This window comes from Coffea arabica, chromosome 2e (assembly GCF_036785885.1).
Source record: "Coffea arabica cultivar ET-39 chromosome 2e, Coffea Arabica ET-39 HiFi, whole genome shotgun sequence".
NCBI classification, from domain to species: domain Eukaryota; kingdom Viridiplantae; phylum Streptophyta; class Magnoliopsida; order Gentianales; family Rubiaceae; genus Coffea; species Coffea arabica.
Genome location: NC_092313.1, coordinates 20,597,059 through 20,620,851, shown reverse-complemented (window position 1 = coordinate 20,620,851; position 23,793 = coordinate 20,597,059). Strand labels below are relative to the sequence as shown.

The window sequence follows — 23,793 nt, the reverse complement described above, 5'->3', positions numbered from 1 at the left end:
TAGAGGTTGACCAAGAAAAAGGTTTCACTTACTATCGTAGTTGTCCTTTTGTTGTACATTTATGTGCCTTTGGTAATTAAATTGTAGTGCAGTAGGGAAGCATCATTCTTGCTTACTGTACCTGCTATAATTACGTTCTTGGGCTAAGTTTGCAACTAAACATACATTTAAAATCGTTATTATTGGAAATCATAATTTTGTATTTTTGAGCATTGCTCCACTCCACTCCGCTGCACCTTAAAGCAACTGCTGGCTTGGTGCACTCAGTCAAGCATAGTATCAGTCTAAAATTACGATAAGAGCTTTTTGTCATGTTAAACACTTGCTATACACACGTCTAACAAAAAGATACTCCCTCCGTCCCACTTTGATAGTCCTGTGTTCCTTTTCCATCTGTCCCAAATTGTAGTCCACTTTCCAATTGAAGAATGTAGTTGTATTTTCATTTTCCTAAAATACCCTTATTCAATGTAAGTAGTTGTTACTATAAATTTACCCCATTTAATGAGAGTTGATTCTTTTTTTACCATCAATTCAAGTTCCCATAAAGTTGTATCATATTTAATGTGAGGGTATTTTAGGAAAATAGCAATCTAAACTTACTTTTCAAACAAAGTTAACTACTTTTTCTTAAACTGTGTGAAAAAAGAAACAGGACTATCAAAGTGGGACGGAGGGAGTAACTATCTCTAACAAACACACACACACACACACACACTAGCTCTCTCTCTCTCTCTCTCTTCTCTTCTTTTTTTTTTTTTTTGAAAATAACCTCTAACCCTCATTAAAAGTGATTCAAAGAGCCAATTAGCAAAAATCAGGTTTGGCAAATGCATGTTAGGTTCACTTCATTTTGGCATTCACTCTAATAATAATCCATTTAATCAGTCGAGGAAATTTTAAGTTTAGTGGTTAAAATTGAGACCCAAAAACTAAGTTTTTGGAATCCAATCGTACTGCCTATTCCCCACTTCTTAAATCCCACCCTTCCCTGTTAGGAAAAAAAAATTATTTAATCACTTATAGTCGAATTATATATCTTTCTACTATATATGTCGACTCAAGTTAAATTTATTAACTCAGAAATCGGTCTTTACCAACATTCTTCATCACTAACGGGAAATGAATCGTCCAATTTGACTTGTGAAACACTAATCTTCTTCTGAAGTTATCATAAGTATCTAATACACCATTCCTTTTGCTTGGCCTAAGCTGTCTTCTATAATCAATTCTTTCACTAAAATGATTGCATAAACATTATTCATGTGGGTTTCCAATCAAATTTAATCTCTATGATTAACAACAAAACAACACTCCTTGTCATAGTTAACTTATCTAACTCTCCTCTATGAAATAGTATAAGGTAAAATGGAAAACCATGCATGGACCAAGATAGTGATGAATTTCCTAACTTGACATAGCACTAGACTAAATGCTGCCTTATATCAACATTTCATGGCCTCTGAAATACTTGATCCTGGTGGCTGCTTTATAATGTATAATAATCAAATTCTTTGGGGCAAAAGGGCAAATAAAGAAAAGGTAGGGGAACGGGAGGCTGGCGGTTGTTATTTACTTACTTGTACATTTATTGTACAGTTTTCCACTTGAATTTGAGCGTTTCAAAGCTATCATAGAATTTGATGTTACATAGCTTTGAAACGCTCAAATTCAAGTTATCAGCCTAAGAGAATACTAAAAGATATGACTTTCAAGTTGATTCTATCATTCTAATCTATCTGATTAATCTGTAACTTTTGGTCCTTAGGGTGAATAATATTGGAAGCATTTTTGTTTTGTTGGTAGAAGAATCTTAGGTCCCGTTTGGATTGCATTTTCCGTCATTTTTCATGGAAAAAATACTGTAGCGATTTGATGTATGTGAGGAAAAAAGGTAATAGGGAAATGTGTTCACGGAAAATGATGAAATTTTTCTACGGAAAACAGCAATCCAAGCAAGGCCTTATGGTTTCTTGGGAAAGATTTTCACATTTACCGATCAGGCTTATCTTTGTCTAACATATTCTTCTTGTTTCTTCCTTTAAGATAGCATATTATTGTTCCCTTTCTTTGAAAGAAAGAATCATATTCTCTTTGCTTGAAGGCAATCCTTCATGTATTTTTATAGTAAAACTTCTCCTCAAAGCTTCAACCATCACATTAGTGGTAGTAGCAAAACAACCATATCTCAGACTAAAAATAACAATTGGTATTAAAATACACAACGAGGAAAATTTAAGGAAAACAAACCAAAAAAGGGAAAAAAAAAAAAGAGAAAGAAAGGAAGGTGAAGGGGCTAAAAGAAAAAGAAACTACTACTCCACTAACTGATTTTCTTACACTTTGATGATCACCAATCTGTTTCTCTAGTCTCCCTACTAAAGCTAAGGATTGCAGCTTGGAATATTGGAACATATGGAAGAATCTCCTCTCCTCTCTCTTCTGAGTCTTAATCTTACCTATGAGTACACATGTCTGAGAGCTTCTTTCTTCCCTCAACAATTTCATCAAAGAAGTCATCAAGTTGGGCAACCATGCTTTCTGCACCAGCTTTGAGCATGTCAAAGCAATTCTTGAAATTTTCAGCCTTATCCTGAATGTCTATTTCTGATTCATACATCATTTTTCTTTCTAAATCCTCTTTCAGCTCATCCATTGCGATCCTCGCCCTCTGGAACTCATGAAGCAGGATTCTTGGCTGTCCTTGGATATGGTTTATCTCTGCAGCAACTCTCTGATGCAATCTTGCCGTTGAGACCATGAAGGCCGATCCAAATACCATGTTCCCTTCATAATCTCCTTGCCAGAGGCTGGTGTGGGGCCAATAGTAAACAAGGCCACTGAGCATGATCAACAGAAGCAATGAGCTGACATTCCTCATTGCATACAGGACACCTCGAAATCCGGTGAACCCATTGAACTTTGATTCAATCAGCACGTTTTCATCGAACCTCAATGCTAGATGTTGGGCCCTTGATTCCATCAAGCTCTTGTTTTCCTCTTCCAATGCCACTATTTCCCTTTGGCAACCGGTGAGTGCTCGAAATACCTATCCAACAAACAACTCATTAGAACACTTCAAATTGTATCTTGTGTTTTTAACCACGCAGGTATCTAAAATATTTGATCAAACAAAAAGTTTTTTCACTGGTTTAAAGAAATAGCATGATCATCAAGAGACTGACCTGGCGGGAAAGTTGCATGTTTAAAATAGCATGATCATCAAGAGAAGAAGCAATATTGGTTCCAGCAGAGTAGTAGTTCTCCATGTTGCATACCCCTGATTTCAGTATGTGGCAGGCCTCCCAGAGCCTGGAGCTTTCATCCATGTATTCGTCGAGCCATTTCTCGCCAACAGGCAAGTGAAGCTTCTGAATCAAAAAGGTCAACTGGGAGTGAAAGGATTGGAGCAAGGAGAGAACATGTTGAAGAAACTGGAAAGACATGAAATTTTGCGAGAGGAATAAATGGTCCAGGTTGTCAAGGCCCCTGGTGAGGAAGTTGTAGAAGCCATTGACAGAAGTTGTTGATGAAGAATGACTCATCATGGGAAGCAAGTATGTAAAAGGATGGACTTGTTGGTATGTTATGAGAAAAAGGTGATAGAGATTGACAGATATTTAAATTGAAAGTTTATACTAGAAGTTGTAGAAGGAGGAGGAGGAGAAGAAGCAAAAAGTGTTTATAGACTTGAGTGCTCAGATTTCTATACGATGATAAGGATTGGTTATTGGGAGCAATGATGTTTGTTTCCTGCAGAGTGGAGGAGATGATTGAGAATCTGCCAATGTACCATTATTTAATGGCAGAAAAGAAATGCAGCTGGCTAGGGAGAAAAGAAAAAAAAGAACCAAAAAGGTTAGATAGAAGAGTCTGCAATGCAAGTTCAACAACAACAAAGGAGTCAATATAAACTTAATAGCTTTAATTTCACACTTTTTTTCTTCTTCAAAAAGTGAGTGAATAGGAGCAGTGAGAAATGGAATCCACAAAAGAAGATAGCAATTACTGGGCTATGTTAGATTCTTGTCCGTAAAATTTCAGTTACCATACTTTTATATCTGTCTCTAATGGGGGGTTTTGCTAAAATATGTGTATTGACAAGTGATAAATAGGGGAGAAAATCTGCAATCTTTTGGAGCTCTTTATTCTATGACGCTATAGATTTTGTTTCTTGGGCTGTAAAAGTTTGACTAGTTTGACTGAGGAATGATGCCTTCTCATTCTTCAATTTTGATTTGGTTCCCTTTAGAATTGAGTGCTGGTGTTGGCTGCTCCAGTACCTTTTTTCTCTTTCTTTCCATCCAATTTTGTGGTTGTCCTATTTTATTGAGCAACTTTTGGCTAAATAACTCCTTTATGTGGTTTTCCGCCTGGTTTTGCTTTAGTTTTTTTAAGGAAAAGAATGATGAGGTTCCACGAATACAGATTATAAACAGGAGATGCTTCCCTCTTCTGTCCCCACCATTCTATTTCGGGCACTATTATCAACCCTTTTTGTGTTTTTCATGGAGAGGAATATATTTGGCTCTTCACATTAAACTCGAACTTGACCCGATTTTTAATGGGTCCCCCAACCCCTCCCACTCTACTCATGATCTCTTAATTAAGCATGAAATAAAAAAGTCCAATAGCATATTTTTATCATTTCTTTAAACTGTAAATTCGAGCAGAAACTAAAAGGAAAAAAAGGAGAAGAAATACAGAGTTTATATAGATGTAATTTTCATTGATAAAGAAAGAAGAAACCTATTTTCTTTGTTTTATTCTCTGGCATCAATGTGGCATAACAAAGAGAAACGTTATTTGCACTTCCACCATTTATTTTATGATATAGTCTAATAAATGAAAACTGTATGATTACGATGATCGTAGCAGTGTGATTAACAAAAAATGAGAGTGAAAGTCTTCCCTTTTTTTTTTTTAACAAAAAAATGGGAGCGAGTGATAGTAGGAGTGTGATTAACAAGGAGGGGTCACAGGGAAGGGTAGCAGCCTTCCTCCTGCTGTTGCTGCTGCTTGTATAAATGATATTGGCAGAGTACGAATCCTGACCAACACCCTAGGGACCCTGGTGGCCGCTGGATCAATTGGTTTAAAAAAATGAGAGTGTAAATAACATTTGCTTGTAATAAAATGAGGCGAAAGCAATATCCATCATGAGTGTAATAATCCAATTTCAAAATTTGATTTTCAGAGGAAGCATTAAACTGGTGGTGAATATGCTAGCAGGAAGGGTTTGGTGCTTAAACTTTTTTTTATTTGTCAAAATGATAGCATTTATATTGATTTAAAACTTGATAATACAAGTATGCTTTACAAAAGGGGCAAGCTGCCTTCACAATCTTTTCTTGCTAGATTTTTTATCCAGCCCGGGAAATTTGTTTCCCAATATACATCATTAACTAGCTTCAAAGCAAATTTTGCTAGCCTATGACGCACTTCATTCCCTTCCCTATATATAAAGGAGAAATTGCGTTGATCAAAAAACACCCTCAGCTTTTGTGGTTGCTTAAACAGTGGTGTTCAACCTCAAGCACAATAATGCACATTGGAAACAGAACGATTTCAAAGAAGACTAGAAAAGTGACATTATAGTCATACTGCAGGAGGTCACAAGTTTAAGATTCTGACTCTCCTATTACCCATGACCAAAAAAAAAAAAAAAAAAAAACCAACACCAATCATAAAGTATACAGGAAAAGAACCTAGAAAAGCTTTTACTAACAGTAGTTTAATCGGCAGAGTTTCAATATGTTGGGTACATACCCATATAATTCTTGAGTTCAACTTTCTTTTTTTCTTTTCTGGGGTACGTCTTGGTGGAGGAAAGAAAGTTCTTGAGTTTATTGTCACGCGGCCCTAGCTAAGAGATTCTCTTACGTCCTTTCTGATCTTGCAAACTTTCTACAACAGTTTCTGTCCATCAATGATGTGCAATGAGCAAACTTCTAACAGTATGCTGAAGAAAACTCGGTAAGTTTGTAAAGGAAATGACATCCAACATATGTACGTGACTTCTTCACACCAGGTTATGAGTGGGGCATGAACTTTGGTGACAGGCAATCAATACGCCTTATAAAAGTTTATGGAAATTCCGTTACAAAATCAGTCAAGTCTCTCAAAAGTTACACATCAAGGACTTGCACTATAACCACTAAAATTTGCATTCACCGTAGAGTTTACACAAGTTTTCTGAACGAATGCCGGTTTGAATTGCTATTTTTAAGAGTTTTGACAATTTATGCCAAATTTAGCCACTGCTATAGTAAGACCCTTATGCATGAATTTGTTATCATGTTATTTAAGACTTGCGAAAATTATCTTTAAACAAACTGTTTCGTTAAGATCCTTATAAGTGTAGGACAATAGTACTATATGTACATTGTCCGCATCAAAATCATGCCAATGTGGGGATCATAACAAGGATGGGACACCATTACAGACGTTTCTGATGGTGCAATTGGAAAGAGAGAGGGAGAGAGAGCTGTCAATCAAATCCAAGCATAGGCGATTTGCATGGAAACCAAAAGGGCAAGCGAAATTTGCCAACCAAAGTGGTACTAGTGCTTTGATATCCAACACCAGAGTTAGCATTCCTACGAGGACATATTGGTGGACTGCACTACTAGGCTTCCAGCACAAATCCGGGATCTAATGCATGCATGAGATCAAGGGGATTAGGATTCTGAAATAATGAGTGATGCACTTACATACATAGTCCCTTGCAATGAGAACTCATCATCACATCCCTTGGTTAGTACTTTTTTGTTGACTTGAGAAAGATTTATCACTCACATCCGGGATATCAATCAGGCAGTCTTGGAAAGAAGAAGAGATTTGAGGTTGATAGCTAATATTGACTGAAGATATGTTTGATTTGAGCGTCAATTTAAAGTATAATGGGCATTTGTGACTTCAATCTGGCAAATACTCCCTTCTTTGTGTGTCCTTTTGTTAGCACTTTTCAAGGCATGGGTTGAGATGAAGACAAATTGCAGCAGGTCAGTAGCATGCACTTGAAGTAAATAGTTTTGTAATTGTTAGGACACTAAGCTGCACAATCCTGGATAGATGGTTCATAGGTGGTCGAGAGAGGGAGCCACATTCAATAGTATGGACAATTGCAGAGGATCTATCAAGGCTTCATGAAGCTATAATGTAAATCAGAATCTCATGTTGTTTATACAAATCAAGAAATAAAACTGATTTTAAGGCAAGGTGCAGGTTTGTGAACAGAAAGTTGAGAAAACGGAAGATCTAGGCACTCGAGCATTATCGGAAGGGCAACCTTAGACTGAATATCAATCGTTTATGTCCTGAATTCTTTAAATCTGGAATTTCTTTAATCTGATACTTTTTTTCAAAGGACAATTAAGAAGAAAAACGGTGATTAATAAGGAGCTTGGCTTGCATTCTGATCAGAACTATCACAGATTTAGGTTTTTCATACAATTGAAGTGAAATGATCATTCCGTTGCCTGAACCGCTAGAAGACTACAAAAAGGATGTACTACTAGTTTTGATACATCCCTAGCATTCAAGTATTATTATTAGAGATTATCTAATACTTCATCACGGAACTGTGATCTTCAATTAAGAAAATTTTGTCATTGTCTCTTATCACTTCAATGGAATCAATTTCAGCTCCTCCTTCACTTACCACCACCGCATTTGTTGCATCAAATCCGAACTTTTTACCTGTTGGAGAGATTACAAAGAAGTTTAACTCCGACTATTGAAACCATGTATTAGTTTCTGCAAATTTATTGATACTTATGAAATCATGTCTCATAATCAGGAATTTTGAACTTAAAGTGACCTTCACTATACATAATAGCACCAAGATAGATTCTTCCAAAGAGCATAACTCAGATTTGAGAGGAAGTATTTCAAGTTGGTCACTGATAATATAAAATGAAAGGATTTCATTTTTTAGCTTTATTTTGGAAGCAAAAGAAGAGTTAATAGTACGACAAGGATGAAAGCCTACTGAATGGAAAAGGAAAATAAAATGGTTCAGAGAACATCTAGTTAAAAGTGAAGCAAAATAGGATAATAACAAGTACCACAAATTTGATGAAATTACCTGCAATGTTCTTGAGCTCCGTAAGTGATTTTGGCAACCTGATTAATCTTCCAGGCTCACTGCAACGTATATCTTTCCTGATGACAGGATGGCCTCGATATATACTCACCCTTATGCTCACCCTCGAAGAACATGTGCCTTCAGAACAATCCTTGTCACACTCATGCTTTATCTCATTGCACTTAAATGCATCTTGACCCAGTGTATCAGGTACTGTTATCCGATGTCCTACCTCTCGTTTTTGCAGCATATTCATTTAAATTAATAGATGAAAGTTTGTGCTTAATTGTATCTTCAACCTCAGCTCCATTCATCAAGAGAAGTTTGATCATGTCTGTTTGGTTTTCTGTTACGGCAACTTGAATAGCAGTCATGCCGTGGGGATCTTTGGAGTCAATATGAAGTCCCTGTTTCAAGAGCTCTTTCATAACTGCAGCATCATTTTTTCTTGCTGCAGTGCATAAGAGGTCACCAGCAAGGTAGGGATCAGAAATGGACGCCCAGTGGTAGAGAATTCGGAATACTGGTTGGTGCTTCGCTGCTACAGCTTCCCAAATTGCAGTATTCCCATCTATATCTGCCATCCAGGAAGACTCTCGCATGTTAGACTTGTTTCCCAGGGAAATATCATTTAGTTCACTATCTATATTAAGAGAGATTAGGATGTTCTTTTACCCTGCAGGTATATGTTACATCCGTGCTTAAGGAGAACCACTACACATTCTTCATGCCCTTTCGTTGCTGCTATATGCTGATAAATTAGAAAAGAAACATTATATGGACGTTGTTTATAAAAGTAAACAAAATTAAGCATATTTTATGACTACTGGAGCTATCAGAATTAACAACTAGTGAACAAAATTTACTTCTTGTGAAATGGAAATCAGTCTTTTGGGGCTTTACTTAGATATGCCTATCGGAATATCAATCTCTAAAAGAAATACAGAAGCCCTACAATTTTTCAAATTGTTAAACAGAAATTGGTTAAAGTCTATAATGGTCATAAAAATTTCAAATTGTGAACATAGTTTTTCACAGGTATAACGCACCAGTACTGAAGAACTTACCAGTGGGGTTCTACCTTTGGAGTCTCCAACATCAGGATCCAAACCTGCCTTTAGAAGCTCATCTAGAAAAGCAGCATTACCCGTGCTGGCTACTGTCAGCAAGTTGATAGACAAATTTGGATCACCCTCTTCTTCCACACCTTCAAGAAATAAATCCCCAAGACACAAGTCTTTAAGGTTTTTGTGATGCTGCAACAGCCAGAAAAAGCCTTAGCTGTACATGTAACCTTTGAAGATCAAGGCAGTTAAAAAAATCATGTCCCTGAACTAGCATTGCTTAGAGTCTTTTGTCATAGCTCGGACAAAAACTCTCAGGCACATAAGTAAACCAAGTAACTATTATCTAAGAGATCCTTACTCTGAATTCTTTTTATTTTTAACATTAAATAGTTGGTGTTACTTGTCTGATTTTGGTGAAAGCTTATCACATTTGTAGTTAGCATTTTTCTAGCCAAAATCCAGCTGGAGCAGTTCAAAAATCAAAGATCGACAGCAGGATATTTTTATATGGAAATTAACGTAAGGATTGTTCTATGAAAAGATTGGAGCATTTAATAATCATGCCAAAGTAAGAAGTTTGAGATAAAAAGCTGAAAATTCCTGAAGAACTAGTTTTCCTGAGAAATGAGTTTAGCGTCTTACACTTAAGACAGGAAAGAAGCATATATAGCAGCTTAAACTGACTAAATAGGAACAACATATACCTTTAAAAAGTTCCTAATCATTGCAATGTTATCCTCTCGATTGATCTTCATGGCTTCAATCAGGGCACTGGTTTTCAGCCTCAACAGTTGTGAAAGCATCTTGGTTCGATATGTAAAGCATTGAGGCCTGCAACAAAATGCTCCGACTTCTCCAAACATGTCTCCAGGTTTTAAAGTCCAAACAACTTTCTCTTTTTCCATGTCGGATGCGATTATTTCCACTTCTCCTGATACGATGATGTAAACATCGTCTGGTGCTTCGTTATGCAATATGACATCTTCTCTAGGGGGAAGATATTCGGCCATCACATCTGCAACCTGATCAATTCAATCAAAGTGCAAGGACATCTTAAAAAATGGTGTCATCAGAACTTTTAATTCTTTATATAAAACAAAATGTTCAAAGAAGCAATCAAATGACTGGTCTTTTTGAGCCTTTTAGCATACAGATTCAAGAAAATGGACTATATCTTCAAATTTCACTTGTGATGCAACTTACCAAAAGTAAAATATTTTCTCTGGAAACACCCTTGAAAAGGTAAACCTTCTCGACCGTACGCAAAAATAAATGTTGACGGATACTCTTGCAAATACTTCTGGGCAGCTGTTCCATCAGCTCTTGGTGATTCAAGCTTTCAGCCTTAAATCTTAGACACATATAAGCTATGATCTGCTCCTTCAACCTGGTAGGCAAGTGATTTCGGTTCACAAAATTGGATGCAGCTTCAATGCTATTTCGCTGCAACATCAGCCAAAAATGTCAAAACAATTGGCAACCAAGTTAGATTGGCCATATGACACCAGTACTACAGTATCTAGTACAAACTAGGGAATAATGAGGAAGAAAGATTTGAAATAAATGCGTACAAATTCCATGGTTCGACGAGTCCCTTCAACAACCAAGTTTGTCATGTTGCCAATGATGTAAGCAGTTAGTCCAAGATTGAAAAGCATATAGAAAATTATGAATATCATCTCCAGAGTGTTCACTGCATGCATATCACCATAACCAACCGTAGTCATGGTGGTGATAGACCAGTACATAGCAGAAACGTATCTGAATCCTAGGCTTGTCTCTCTGAAATTTGGAATTGCAACTCCAAGCCAGGTTTTCCCTTCATGTGGATAGCGATCAGCTAGCAAATAATACAAGCATCCAGCACAATGCACAAGAAACAGTGTCACCTACAAGCAAGATAGTACCAAACTAACTTCAAAGACTAATGATTCTTGTCTCATTCCCATGTCAGTTTGCTCTCTCTGATAAACACAAAAAAAAAAAAAAAAGGGAAGAAGAATACTAAAAGATGTTTCCAACGGACACATTTTTGCTTACATTTTACGAAAGGAAGATCATCACCGAGTTCACAAACATCAGAAAATACCTGGATAAACTTAGTCTTGTATATTGACTCTTTAGATATTTATTGTATCGTTGGTCTACACAAGATCATATGTCAAGTGCAATTAAACTCCATTTACAATTAACCGAGCCTATCAATATTCTAGGCCTCCAGCAACAATTTGAGCAAAAAACAATTGTACACTTGACTAGAGCCCATGAATGGATATATCGGCCTCCAGCAATAATTCGAGACACTAAACAAGCGTCTATTAACTATATAATTGACTACAAGTAGACTTGAACCCTAGCCCATGAATAGATATCCTGGGCCTCCAGCCATAATTTGAGCCGCTACACTCACTCCTGATTGGCCCAATTGGCAGACAATTGAGTTTACCCGCTAATTTACTCCAGCTAACTAATAGCTATGGCCTGAGATCCGTTGTTTGGATTGAAGTTTTTTAAAGAAAAGTTTTTACTTTTATGATATTTTTTAATTTATCTCATGTACTCCCTCCGTCCCACTTTGATAGTTCTGTTTTCCTTTTTCGTCTGTCCCAAATTATAGTCCACTTTCCAATTGAAGAATGTAGTTATATTTTAATTTTCTTAAAATACCCTTATTCAATGTAAATTGTTGTTACTATAAACCTACCCCATTTAACGAGAGTTGATTCTTTTTTTACTATCAATTCAAGTTCCCATAAAGTTGTACTCTAATTAATGTGAGGGCATTTTAGGAAAATAGCTACTTAAATTGATTGTTTCAACAAAGTTAACTACTTTTTCTTAAACTGTGTGAAAAAAAATCAGGACTATCAAAGTGGGACGGAGGGAGTATATTGAATCTTTATAATATATATATATATATATATTTATAGAAAATTTAGAAAAAAAAAGCAATCCAAACGGGAAAATTATGGCATTTCACTTACAGATAATAGCCAAGCACATCTGACCCAAAAATAGTTGTATCTAATGTCCTTTTCTAGCCTGCAGGAAAAGAAAGGAGGCATATAAAGTGCATTAAAATTTTGACTACTTGGTTTGCCAATTTTTTACTACTAGTAGCTACGGTAGGAATTGATAGATACGTGCATGAACTAGAGCTTGACATGGTGTATAGTAATTAACCTTTTGAAGAACTTCTTAACCCGCCTCATACGCCAGAATCTGAGCATCCCCAAAACTGAATAAGAGAGACCACTTTGATGTTTGCCCGTAAACAAGAAACCTATCGTCTCGAAGGGGATTGTTGAGGCCACATCCATTAGAAACCACGTTGACAGATACCTGCATGCATGTGCATGGGGGGTTTAATTTTGTAATTAATTAGCCTGTACTTGTTTGTTTCAGCTGGAGCATTTAAAGCATTAATAATATATATATCAGAGAGCTAACAATAATCTTTGCTAGCTAATTATAACCCTGCCCTGCAGTTAACTAATCTTGTGAAAGGAAAGGGAGATGCTGTTGTAATTGTCAAAGAGCTAGCTAGGCGAAAGAAGTTGCCAGGTATTGATTGGCCAATTTCTTTCACAGCGACGTACGGATGAGGCTAAAAATTGTTATGGCAAGCAAAGATGGGTTTGGTGTCTAATCGGGTAGTGGTAGGCTGAAGTTGGCCGGTTAGATATACTCTGCCTTCCTCGCTCATCCACCAAAAAAGAGACAAATCATTTGTATGTAGGGGCAGGAGATTACTAAATTCGGTTCAATTATTTGGACAAACATATATGGCGATTTACTCGAAACAACACCACTGGAGTGGTCCAATTGCCCACCACTGGAGTGGAGAACACATAATTAATATGATATCCCCCAAAACCTCAAGTACAATTAACAGAGAGAGGAGATTAATTTTATATCATTCTGATCTATCTTAAGTAAAATATTATATTGACCACGTTTTCCGGCCGTATATAAATTTCAGCTTCGGTGGGTTCTTTTTTCACAGAAAGAATTCCCATCGTGCACGGGCTATTATTAACTCCATGCCGTTTGCTTAAGAGACAAATATCAACAACTTTTAATGGTTACAAGTAAGCTTCCATTGGCCCCGACCCCTCACCACCCACCGAAGAAGAAAGATAATGGTGTATACACTGTCAATTAATAAAAAATAAAGGGCAAGAATTTACCAAACGGTTGATGGCAGGATTATAACTAATGACAGGGTCTAAAATTTTTTCTAACTATTTGACCGTACGTGGACCGTGTGTTTATGGATCATTGATCTCAGCCAGAAATTAAAATATGGTGTTGAAAATAAAGCACCCGCCGACATAGATGATAGATCATAGATCGCGAACAATATGAAACACATGGAAAATGAACCAAACTTGTGAGTTGGGCCGCCGGGCGAGCATGAGCATGAATTAGTGGTGCACTGACCTTTTAGCAATATTTTTGGAGTCGACAACTAGTAGCTGGGTTCTGGGATCGATGTACGCGACGAAAAATGTTAAGACAATATCAACTGCGAAGAAGAAATCAACAATGTTGTCTGCTATGTAGAGCAGTTTCTTTGGATGGGAGCTGAGAAATGCAATCTCAAAGGGGCAAACCCATGCCGAGTATGCCACCAAAATGACCATTAGCGACTCCCAACACCTGCAAACAAAGCCATCCTCAACCATTCATTCGATCCCTTTTGTCATCACTTTACCATTATTGCTTCCCCCTTCGGGTTTTTGATTTTTATATTTTTTAAATCATCAAATCAAAGCTAGCTATAGATTTTGAGTAAATTCATCTAGTATATATATGCTGTTGTTTTTTCGGTTCAAAGGATACTCCGAGCTTGTAGTATAGGGGGATTGGGAAAAGCAACCACTTGAGAGTTGAGAATCGAACCAGAGTTCTAATATAGTCAATACTGAGCATTAGTACTACGTACGTTAACATCCAAAATAGGGTGTACACTGTACACAGAAACTATAAGTATCTGTGGGCTTTTAAATGAGGGAATTTTGAACACTGCTGGATTTCTGTGGCTCTCATACCTTAGCGTGTAAAGGAAAAAGGCAGGCATTTATTTATCCACATGCCTCGTTCCATGACTAGTACTATTTGCCCAAAAGACATATAAATAAATGGAACTTGAAAGTCACCTGTATCTTGAATCCATTGGAAAAATGATCCTCCCTTTGAACTGAGTCTGGTTTTGGTCGTAACTTGAAGCACCCAGTGGTGGAAGAATAAGCTTTGACAAGTTTCGCAAACTAAGATCTTTGGAGCCGGTACTCCCATCTTCCTCCCCATAGTCACGGCCGTGTGGTATTTCAGACTTGTCCTGTTGGCTTTTCTTGCCATTCTTGTTCAACCTGGAGCAAGAGGATAAAGTATAAGCCCAACATTTGTTTTCCATTATTTCTCAGGAAAAATGTCTCAGCACTTGAAGGAGAGGTGATGTGGGTGTAATCTTGAGCTGATTTTATTCAGAGTTTGCATATGGGTCGAAGGAAGCAGAAAAGACTGAAGAGAAAGAATTGTGGTGTGAGTAAGATGCCATGGTTGGTGGTCCTCTCAAGCACTACAAGACTATGGTACAAGAAATGATCCCTCCATTATGTTTGATTGAGAGATTTGTAGTGAAAAGAAATGAAAGTTACTTGCATTTTTTGATTGATTGCCATGCGATAAGGGGCATGTAATCCGAATGTTGAAGGCTTCCAATAGTTTGGACCCTTGTGATGATGTGAACTCAAGGGCCCTCTCTATTGTTTTCTCATTCTCTTGCAGAAAAATACATGTGCCCCACATAATTGATATTGCAATGAATCCTACACACAATACAACAGCCAAATTCACTTTCTCATGTTGCTTTTGTAATTTGTACGAGCAGGGTCTTGTAGCTAAGTAGTAGTTTTTTTTTCTTTTTTTTTTGGAAGTATGATAGTACAACAATATTATAATTGGTCCTATATTGAGAAAAAGGTAAGGGAGATAAATATAAAAATCTATTGAGGGGTTCGAAAGCAATTAACTAATCTTCGGCCATACTTTAAAAAATTCCGAAGAGGAAACATGGTTAGGGCTCATACTTTAAAAAATCCCCTAACCTATGCCCACGGAGGGATTTAGTCCTCCTCTGGTGGCTAACTAAGCCATAGCTCAATTGGCTTAAAAAAATTAGCCCTTTTCATTTTGCAAGCGTTATTTCACTTTTAAAACTTTTTTTTTTTAATATGAATATATCGGAGTTTGACCTAAGTGTTCTATTTAAAGGATCAATGGATCTTGTCTAGTATGTCATATCGAATGAGTTAGGTGAAGTAGCACAGTATTTAATTTGTGACAGACGATGGTACTATGTGTTCATCGCTTGTTGATAGTACCATATATTCGTTTCTCAATCCATCGGAATTATCATAGGCTGATGATGGCTCCATGCAGCGGAATCTGTTGAAAAGCAAGAAAGATGTTTTAAATGTTTTTCGTTTTTCATGCTCGTCAACATTTTAGCATCATTCTCTTGACTTGCCGAAGGCTGTAATAATCGAGTCTTGCAACCATCAATTTGGTTCCTGTTTTTGGCTATTGCCAAGGGGACATGTTGGATAAGTTTTGCAGGTACAAGCACAGCAACTTAGTTAGATCATGATTGATGATATTAGACAAACATAGGAGGCTTGGTAAGAAAAAAAATATATATATATAGTAAATCTTATATACACTGACAGTGTATATATCATTGTTTAAGTTGAATTTTAAATTCAAATTTTGCATAGTTGTCATTCATTCAATGCTGATAGTGTACACTGTTAATATAGAAAAGATTAATTTATATATATATATATATATACACACGCGCGCGATCCTAGGATTCTCAACCCAGATAGATAAAACTCACAGAAAATAGGCCACGCAGAAAGAACAGAGTCAAGCTTCCTCATAAGAAATCATGTTCGTTCAGTTTTGGGCATCAAAAGTGTCTTGTCAACGATGGGTTCTCATTTCTGGTTGCTAACAAGATAGAGAGGAAAACAAAAAATCAGAATAAGTCATCAGTTGGAATCAAATTAAAGGCTTTTAATGCATTTTACTTGTTTATGTCTTCTGTGTAGGAAACTATATATCAATGAAGTAACTATTCGAGTAAAAGTATTAAAAAGTTTTTTGAGTGAATCGGATTTACAGTAATACATGCATGGAGACTAATAACTACGGATCCATTTTTTTTCCTTTTTCTTTTTTTAAGAATATCAAGAAACCATTGAGTCATTACTCCTACCATAGACAGATTGAGAACTTCTAAATTGGCATAGAATCAACAAGACATATTTGCTTCTTTCGGCCGTATAAAAAGGGCAGTCGTCCATCTTTTAGTTAATTGGACTTCATCTTTGTACAATTCATCCAATGTCCCTCGTAAAGAATTCAGCCGCGACCATGCTGCATCAAGGCAATATTCCAAAAACCAAGAGGCGATCGAACCTACTTGTAACCAGACAGCAGGGAAAAAAGGCAGAGAAGCCTTCTTTCCGTATGAATCATAATCCTCAACTTGATTTGTTTTTTAAGACATACATCTCACTGTTTCTGGATAATTTACCAGAAATATCCAATAGGGAACAAAATGATATGGATCTACAGTATCTAGCATCGTATTGTTTTAACACTAGTTAAAGAGACTCCTATGGATTTTTGAACTCCCAAGTGACCCATTAGAAGATGATGCTTAACCCAAAAAAAAAAAAGAAAAGGTAGTAAACGTAGCATCTCCAGTATCTGTAAATGGGCTTCCAACAAAATCAACTCAATCCCGTAGATAAATGAATGCAGTTCCAGGGCTTGATTAAGAAAGAAACCCATAAGCACATATAACAGATGCAAGCTCATAATGTAGCTCTCCATTAGCATGCTGTTCCCCAAGCAGGCAAACTACGACTACAAAATCTGCCAATCTGCTGTCAAAAGACTCATGAAAGGGCAAAATACAGCATCTGTTACGTTTGATCTTCAAACTCCGGGAGTGCATTCTGATACTGTTACTTACAACTCTGACTTTGATTCCCAATCTTCTGATGAATCATGAATGGTTGAACTTTGTGATTCAAGAGGTAGTGCTACTTGCTCTTTGAGATCAGTAGGTTCCCCCGAAATTTTTGCTGTAAATTGTCTTGCTTCTAAGTCAAGATCTGGCCACTCTGCAACAATTCTTTTTGCACCCTGTAGTTCAGTTAGACACCAGAACAGATTAAAAGAGGAGGAGAAAAAGCGAAAAAAAGGGCTTATTATGAGGCAATTCTCAATAAAATAAGAATCACCTGAAGCTTAGGTTCCTTGGTCATAGGATTGTTGCAGAGATCTATTGTTTTTGCCTTTGATTTAGTTGCGTTGCCACACCATGACTCACACCACAGCCATTCTTGTGGGAGCGAAAAGATGGGTACTAAATGCTGGGCATAGTTTGGAAGGTCCTAAGAGAGGAATGGCATTCTTAGTACCAAAAGAAATGGACAAGAACAATAAATATTGCTATAAACTTCAGAAATACTTGAGAAAATCTTGTTACACAAACTTCACCTAACATCAAGAGAGACACTTGTAGCTCTTTTAAGAGCATAAATATTAGGCGCCGCTTGGTACGAGGGTTCAGGAATCAAGAATTGGAATCACCACCACATTTGTTGCTTGTTAAAGAGGTATGGGCATTGAAAAATTGGAATGAAATCTAAAAATCTGGTGACTCTTATGTTGGGAGGTTTTGGTTGATTACCAAATTTGACTCCTAAATGAAACATAAAAAATCCAAAAATAAATAGGAATCTTCTCTCCTCGAAATCTCGTCTGTTCCTGTACTTCTACCTTGACCACGTTGCATCTTCACCCGACATTCTCCTCTCTCTCCCTCACCATCCCTGTGTAAAAATTCACCTTCTTACTCCACCTTCTTGTTCGTCACCGACGTCGACCTCTTTCCTCACTCATATTCTCCTCCCAAAACCAAATTCTGCTACTTTTTATGGTTTAATAAACCTACAGCGTAGTTCTTTAAAAACCTGACTATCAGCAAAATTTCCACCTAGAAACAGCAGTCGGCAATCATAAGGTATGTGGGTGGTTTTGGCTGCAAAAGATACCCAGAACCAAAGAAGATGATGAAGTTTGTAGTTTGAATTTAGATCTATCTTAGATTGGAAAAGCTTGGAAATCTTGAGGCTAAATACAATAATTGTAGGAGCTCCAAAGTAGCAGTTAATTGTGATTCTGTTTGAGTTTGCCAGCAGTGGTGGTTCAAGGAAGAGCTGCTGCCAATTGGCCGCCAAAGCTGGCGGTATGTCCAGCAACGAAGAGGGAAAAGGAAAATAATATTTTTTCCTGATACCTAAACCTAAAAAGTTTTTACCAAGCAATATACATTGGAATGATCACACAGGGCCATACCCATACTAATTATTTATATATAATACCAATTCCAATTACAATCCCGGTTCACGAACCAATTGGACCCTTCATAACAGTTTCAATAACTGTCCACAGTCAGACATTCAAAGACTGTCTTAACTCACTCCAGGTAATGTTCAATTCCAGATATACGCCCATGTCATGGCGTACACCTCATACACAGACATAATTCAAACTATATCCAGTACCTTCCCTTACCATAGCACCTTTCTGCTCCTCAAATAAAACATCAGACACACACAGGCACAAATACTCAAAAATGCCATGAATACAGACACAAAAGTCAACCAAAAAAGACCCCCTGTTTTTGCTGGAAATTCCTTTCAAGTAGATAACAAGATCCAAACCATATTTAACAGTTTCAACCAAGACAAAAAAATCAAATTTCAGAAACTAAAGTTGAAAGCAGATGTTAAAAATGTTAATATATTCGGATAGCAGAGTATACATGTTGAAGTTCAAATTCAGCATTGATAATTGCAAACATCTGCAACTCCAAACCCCTCTGGAATTTTTGGGAAATCAAAATGTTGGGAGTTAATCTCTTATATGCTTGTGTTTGAGCATGTGCCCTTTGGGATTTGAATGTGGAACACCCCCCCTAGCATGACGTGGCTACTAAATGAAGTTCTGTTCAGAGGGATATTTGGGGTGTTTCTTATCCTCTCCCTTTGAGTTTGGAAGGTGGGATAAGAGTTGGGGAAATAGTTAAGTGGCACAATGTGTGAAAGGGGAGCAGGTTCCATGGAATTGTTTAACATTGCTAAAGGTACATCATCAGGACCCCAACTGCATACAGCTAGACAAACCTAGGGTTCCAAAAGTATTCACCACGTCTGTGTACTTAAGAATAGTACACACAGAGATCTACACTCAATAAACAAGTTATGCTCAAATATATTTTTTACAAGATTCACAATTTCTCAGCATTGTTAACAACCTGTAGATTTACATGAATTTCTATTTTTAAGGTGATATTTTAAGCAAGAAAACAACACACAACCAGAATAATGAGCTATTTAGGGTAAAGATAAACCTAAGTGAGAAAAAAATATTAATAAATCAAAATACTGACTAACCTGGTCCAAATTAGAAAGACTGTTTGGATCTTTGCTGAGAGTTTCATAGAACACTCTTAACTGATCCCCAGCTGCAGTTTCTCGAAACTTGACGAGATCAACAACGTACAAAGCACTACAATGGAGTACATGCATGACAGATCTAGCTACATCAAGAATTTCTAACACTAATACTGGATAAGTTCAAAGTTCTATACCTACCTAATATGATATGGTCTTCCTCGCAGATGTTCCTTCCAAAAACCCTGTCAAAGAAGTTGGAATATTCAGGCAGCAAAAGTGATGATACCATCAGGTGTTCGACCAATATCTACTAATGTGCTCTTTGAAACACACAGAGAGAGAATGGGGGATGCAGGAGGAAGGACTTTTGAATACAGAAAGTAGGTTGTGTGCACCTGTTTCCAGAAACGATAACCATCCATCTCTTTGTTGTTATCACAGAAAGGGGTGTATGCGAGGGGTCGTCCTTTTAAATTCATGTCATAAAGTTCTCCCATATCAGCCCTGACAATCTGATCTGCATCAACAAATATAACCTGCAGGTTTGAACAATCAAGGATTTCAGTGTTAGCCCCTTCAAATAATGCATGCAAACACATGTCAAATAAAGGAGGGGTGGGGATGGGGGGCAGTAGATGCTAACTCATTCAAGAAGCATATCCCAGTAATGCATAAGCAAGAAAACTAAACCACCTTCTCCAGAGCAAGAGGGAAAATGACATCAAGAAACAAGATTTTGTATGCCCATATAATTCGCTGCTTCTCTTTCTGTTTGTGTAACCATGTAGGCCATTTGTAGGTAACTAACTCGTACTGAAAACCATATTCTTGTGCCATATGTGGAATTACATCCTGCACAACAAACGACAAGTATATCCTCAGACATTTCAGACAACTGAAAAATACCAATCTGCTCCAAAAAATAACAATTTTCAAAGATCAGGAGGAATAAAATGAGAAACCACAAAACCTTGAATTGAGGAGAAAGGTAGTTCTTTATAAACCAGAACTTCACAGGTCTGCGCGTGTTCTTCAGGACACTCAGCATCATTATTTTCAAGAAGCGTTCATAACTGTGGAAACAGAATCAAATCAGGCAACCAGAAGGCGGAATAATAAGTAAATTTAAGTCCAAGAAGAAAGACCAGACAAATATTCCAAAACAAATGAGCATTATTTTCAGGAAGCGTTCATAACTGTGGAAACAGAATCTAATCAGGCAACCAGAAGGCGGAATAATAAGCAAATTTAAGTCCAAGAAGAAAGACCAGACAAATATTCCAAAACAAATGAGAATAGGTCCTTTCATGTAACACTAGCTAGATATTTTTGGACATATACCTAATTTTATGAGTACATTGTTACATATAAATACTATCTCAGGATGCTCCACGGCACAAACAACGCTTCAGAGTCACTGGACATCATTGTAATGCAGAGTGGATAAAGGAGAAAGGAAGATGCAGAAGATGATACTCACAGGTGCCCAGAAGCAACAGAAAATATATTTATCGTTTTCCCACGTCGACCAGTATTCCCATGCTCCTAAACAAAGGTGTGTAAGCTTATCAATCATTGGCAAATACTGTTTTTAGGTTCCTTGGAGCACCAAGCTTAGTAGAAAGCAAAGGAAACATATGTACTATTAAGCCAACTTCATACATGATGCTAACACCTTGGGCCAAAACTTTACATTTTTGAGATAAATACAAAATATAATTACCGCTGAAGTGCTTTCAATCTTCTTAGAACGGTCACTGCCACCAATAAATCCTGAAGCCCATTTAAGTAAATTAGAGTTCCAACTCTTCTGATCTCCCTGAACCATTAACAGACAAATGGTATTAACAGCTTACAAGCCATCCAATAAATGCCATGTACCTCAAACTTTATGACAAGTCAAAATAAATAGTAGATACTGTTGACAGAATAAATTGCCCACATTTCTGTTTTGTCTTGAATGACTTTCGTCACTATCAGAAGCAAGTAATAATTTCTCATTTTCCTTGCCCTTTTTCTTCAACACTTCCAAGTGAACTAGTTTGCCTCGCAAATCATTTATTGTGATCTGCTTTGACAAAGTTGTGTACGGACTTCCATCACCATCCTCTTTCATGACATACAGCTCGGAGCTTCTACCCAGTGCAAGCTGCAGGTACCAAACCCCAGGAAAGACTTTCATTTGCCAATACCCCAAATTGGCCATGACTAGAGTATCAACCAAGTGTGGTGTACTCTTGGTACCGAGGATCAGCTGAAGGCCTCGGGGAGGTTCATGATCCTTCTCTGAGCAATGACCTGTCAACATAGTCATCACTTGGCGTGAGAAAATGATGCACGGATGACTTTATGCCTGTAAAATACTAGTAAAACCAAACAACATTCAAAATATTAATCTTGTTAAGTGTTTGACACCCTATACCTGTAAGAACAAGAGCTTCAAGTTCAAACACTGCTTGCAATGTTCTGGCATCACCTAGGTTTTCAAGCAGTATATTGTCCAAGTCATGGCTAAAAACACCAAGGCAAAGAATTAGAAATATTTCGTTTGGAGGAGAGTTGCATAACACAAAGGGACAAATAAAATTAATTTAGCATGTAGAGATGTGAGTAAATTCAATAGAGAAAACAACAAGAAAAACATACATAGCAATTACAGGCTCAACAAGCCATGGCTCTGGAACATCAAGATTCATTGTAAGAGTTTTAGACAGTGGCATATTTGCAAAGAAGGCTTTGGGGCCATAAACTGTGTCATCAATACTACTGAAGTCATCCTGCCAAAATCATTTACTAATAAGATCACCAGTCAAAAAATTCTAAAAAGGGTCAAGAGGATGTGATGGCTTGATGATACCAGTGTGGGAACTACATATCTGTAGTAATTCTTCAACGGAAGATCAACAAGGGAACTCTGCAAGGAAAATATCACAATATTGTTATCTTCATATACAGCTTCCCAATGATTTCAAATTTTCAACACGAGTTATAGACTTATAGCAAGAACTTCATCACAAAACATACAGAAATGCAAAAACAAGTTAAAAGTAGGATAAACATAATTTGTTGAAGGCAGGGCAATTGACTCCAATATGTTGTAGGATAATCAAACTACAGACACCCCCCACCCCACCCCCCCCAAAAAAAAAAATAAGGGTCTTTTTTTTTGAGAATCCAAATAGTTAAGATGACAGAAGTCACACTCTGGTTTTGTTGGAAAGGTTTAATTTTCAAACAATAAAATTCTAAGAGACAGAATTTGAAGAGAAAGGGCACATTGGCAGAAAAACCAAAGGAGGCATGAAGCAAGAAACTAGTTCCTCAAGACACACACTATGTAAAGCACAGACTAAAATGAAAAGTAAAGTTCATCTTTTCATTTATCTTTAGGTATAAGCGACCTATTTTGGGGAAAATAAACCAATATGGAAATTAATACCAATCATCCATGTTCTTTTAGGCATCAAAAGAACCAATTATACAAAAAAAAAAAGCAAATAAACAGAAGTATTATCAACAAAAAGCACATTCATTATGGTTCTGAAATAACATACCACTGGATTAAGTACCAGCCTCATGCTTGGCTGAATGTACTTCGACAAAAAGCGAAGAAGAGACGATAATTTTTGACCAGAAGAACTCAAAGGATCAATAACAGCATCAATGTGAATGCTTGAATCTTCATTGTCAAGTACAACAGCACTGGGCATTACCAAAAAGGGATCAAATGAATTTAGTACACAAGCTTTTTCAAATGAAAGGGCATTAATCATGTTCCAGGAATTCAGGAGTGCAACCAAAGAAGATGTCCATGTTCGAAAAATTCAATAAGAATCTTCAAGATGTGTTTCAGCATGTAATTATTAAAAATCACCAAAAAAAAAAAGAGTGAAATCAACTAGGTAGTCTGCAGCAACAAGCTTATTTAAAAAAAAGGACTCATGAAAGATTGTGCACAAGCACACCTGTATTGAAGACTGCACCTTTTTGGCACAACACAGAGAAATACGACAAAGAAAGTACAAGTCAGAAAAGACAAAGAAATAAGATCTTGTGATTTGTTCAGATGAATGTGCCAACGTTAAAATCACAG

The 23,793-nt window shown here is 37.0% G+C and overlaps 2 protein-coding genes and 1 pseudogene across 2 annotated transcripts in view; all 3 read right to left on the bottom strand.

Annotated features, from left to right (window-relative positions):
- Positions 1-2,194: 2,194 nt before the first annotated feature.
- On the bottom strand, positions 2,195-3,548 carry LOC140036838 (uncharacterized). Its single transcript, XM_072079791.1, has 2 exons — positions 3,186-3,548; positions 2,195-3,049 (listed from the first exon to the last, which is right to left on the bottom strand). Exons 1-2 carry the CDS (start codon positions 3,546-3,548, stop codon positions 2,456-2,458), a joined length of 957 nt encoding a protein of 318 aa, XP_071935892.1. The 3' UTR covers positions 2,195-2,455.
- A 3,842-nt stretch (positions 3,549-7,390) lies between these two features.
- LOC140036837 (potassium channel AKT2/3-like) lies at positions 7,391-15,002 on the bottom strand (annotated as a pseudogene).
- Positions 15,003-16,696: 1,694 nt separating this feature from the next.
- The window catches only part of LOC113731872 (UDP-glucose:glycoprotein glucosyltransferase), a 28,839-nt gene continuing 21,742 nt past the window's right edge, over positions 16,697-23,793 (bottom strand). The window contains exons 24-37 of the mRNA XM_072079787.1: positions 23,255-23,402; positions 22,558-22,614; positions 22,347-22,477; positions 22,123-22,211; positions 21,643-21,998; positions 21,424-21,519; positions 21,181-21,245; positions 20,671-20,773; positions 20,394-20,552; positions 20,096-20,236; positions 19,899-19,942; positions 19,698-19,812; positions 17,478-17,630; positions 16,697-17,379 (exon numbers count right to left, since the gene is read on the bottom strand). Of these exons, the coding sequence (XP_071935888.1) occupies positions 17,203-17,379; positions 17,478-17,630; positions 19,698-19,812; positions 19,899-19,942; positions 20,096-20,236; positions 20,394-20,552; positions 20,671-20,773; positions 21,181-21,245; positions 21,424-21,519; positions 21,643-21,998; positions 22,123-22,211; positions 22,347-22,477; positions 22,558-22,614; positions 23,255-23,402 (1,834 nt within the window). The 3' untranslated portion in view covers positions 16,697-17,202. The remainder of the gene's footprint in view (positions 17,380-17,477; positions 17,631-19,697; positions 19,813-19,898; positions 19,943-20,095; positions 20,237-20,393; positions 20,553-20,670; positions 20,774-21,180; positions 21,246-21,423; positions 21,520-21,642; positions 21,999-22,122; positions 22,212-22,346; positions 22,478-22,557; positions 22,615-23,254; positions 23,403-23,793) is intronic.

Coding starts and splice junctions, on each gene's coding strand:
- LOC140036838 (XM_072079791.1), bottom strand. CDS start 3,548: ATGATGAGTCATTCTTCATCAACAACTTCTGTCAATGGCTTCTACAAC. Junction 3,050..3,185: donor ACATGCAACTTTCCCGCCAG/GTCAGTCTCTTG, acceptor TTTGTTGGATAG/GTATTTCGAGCACTCACCGG.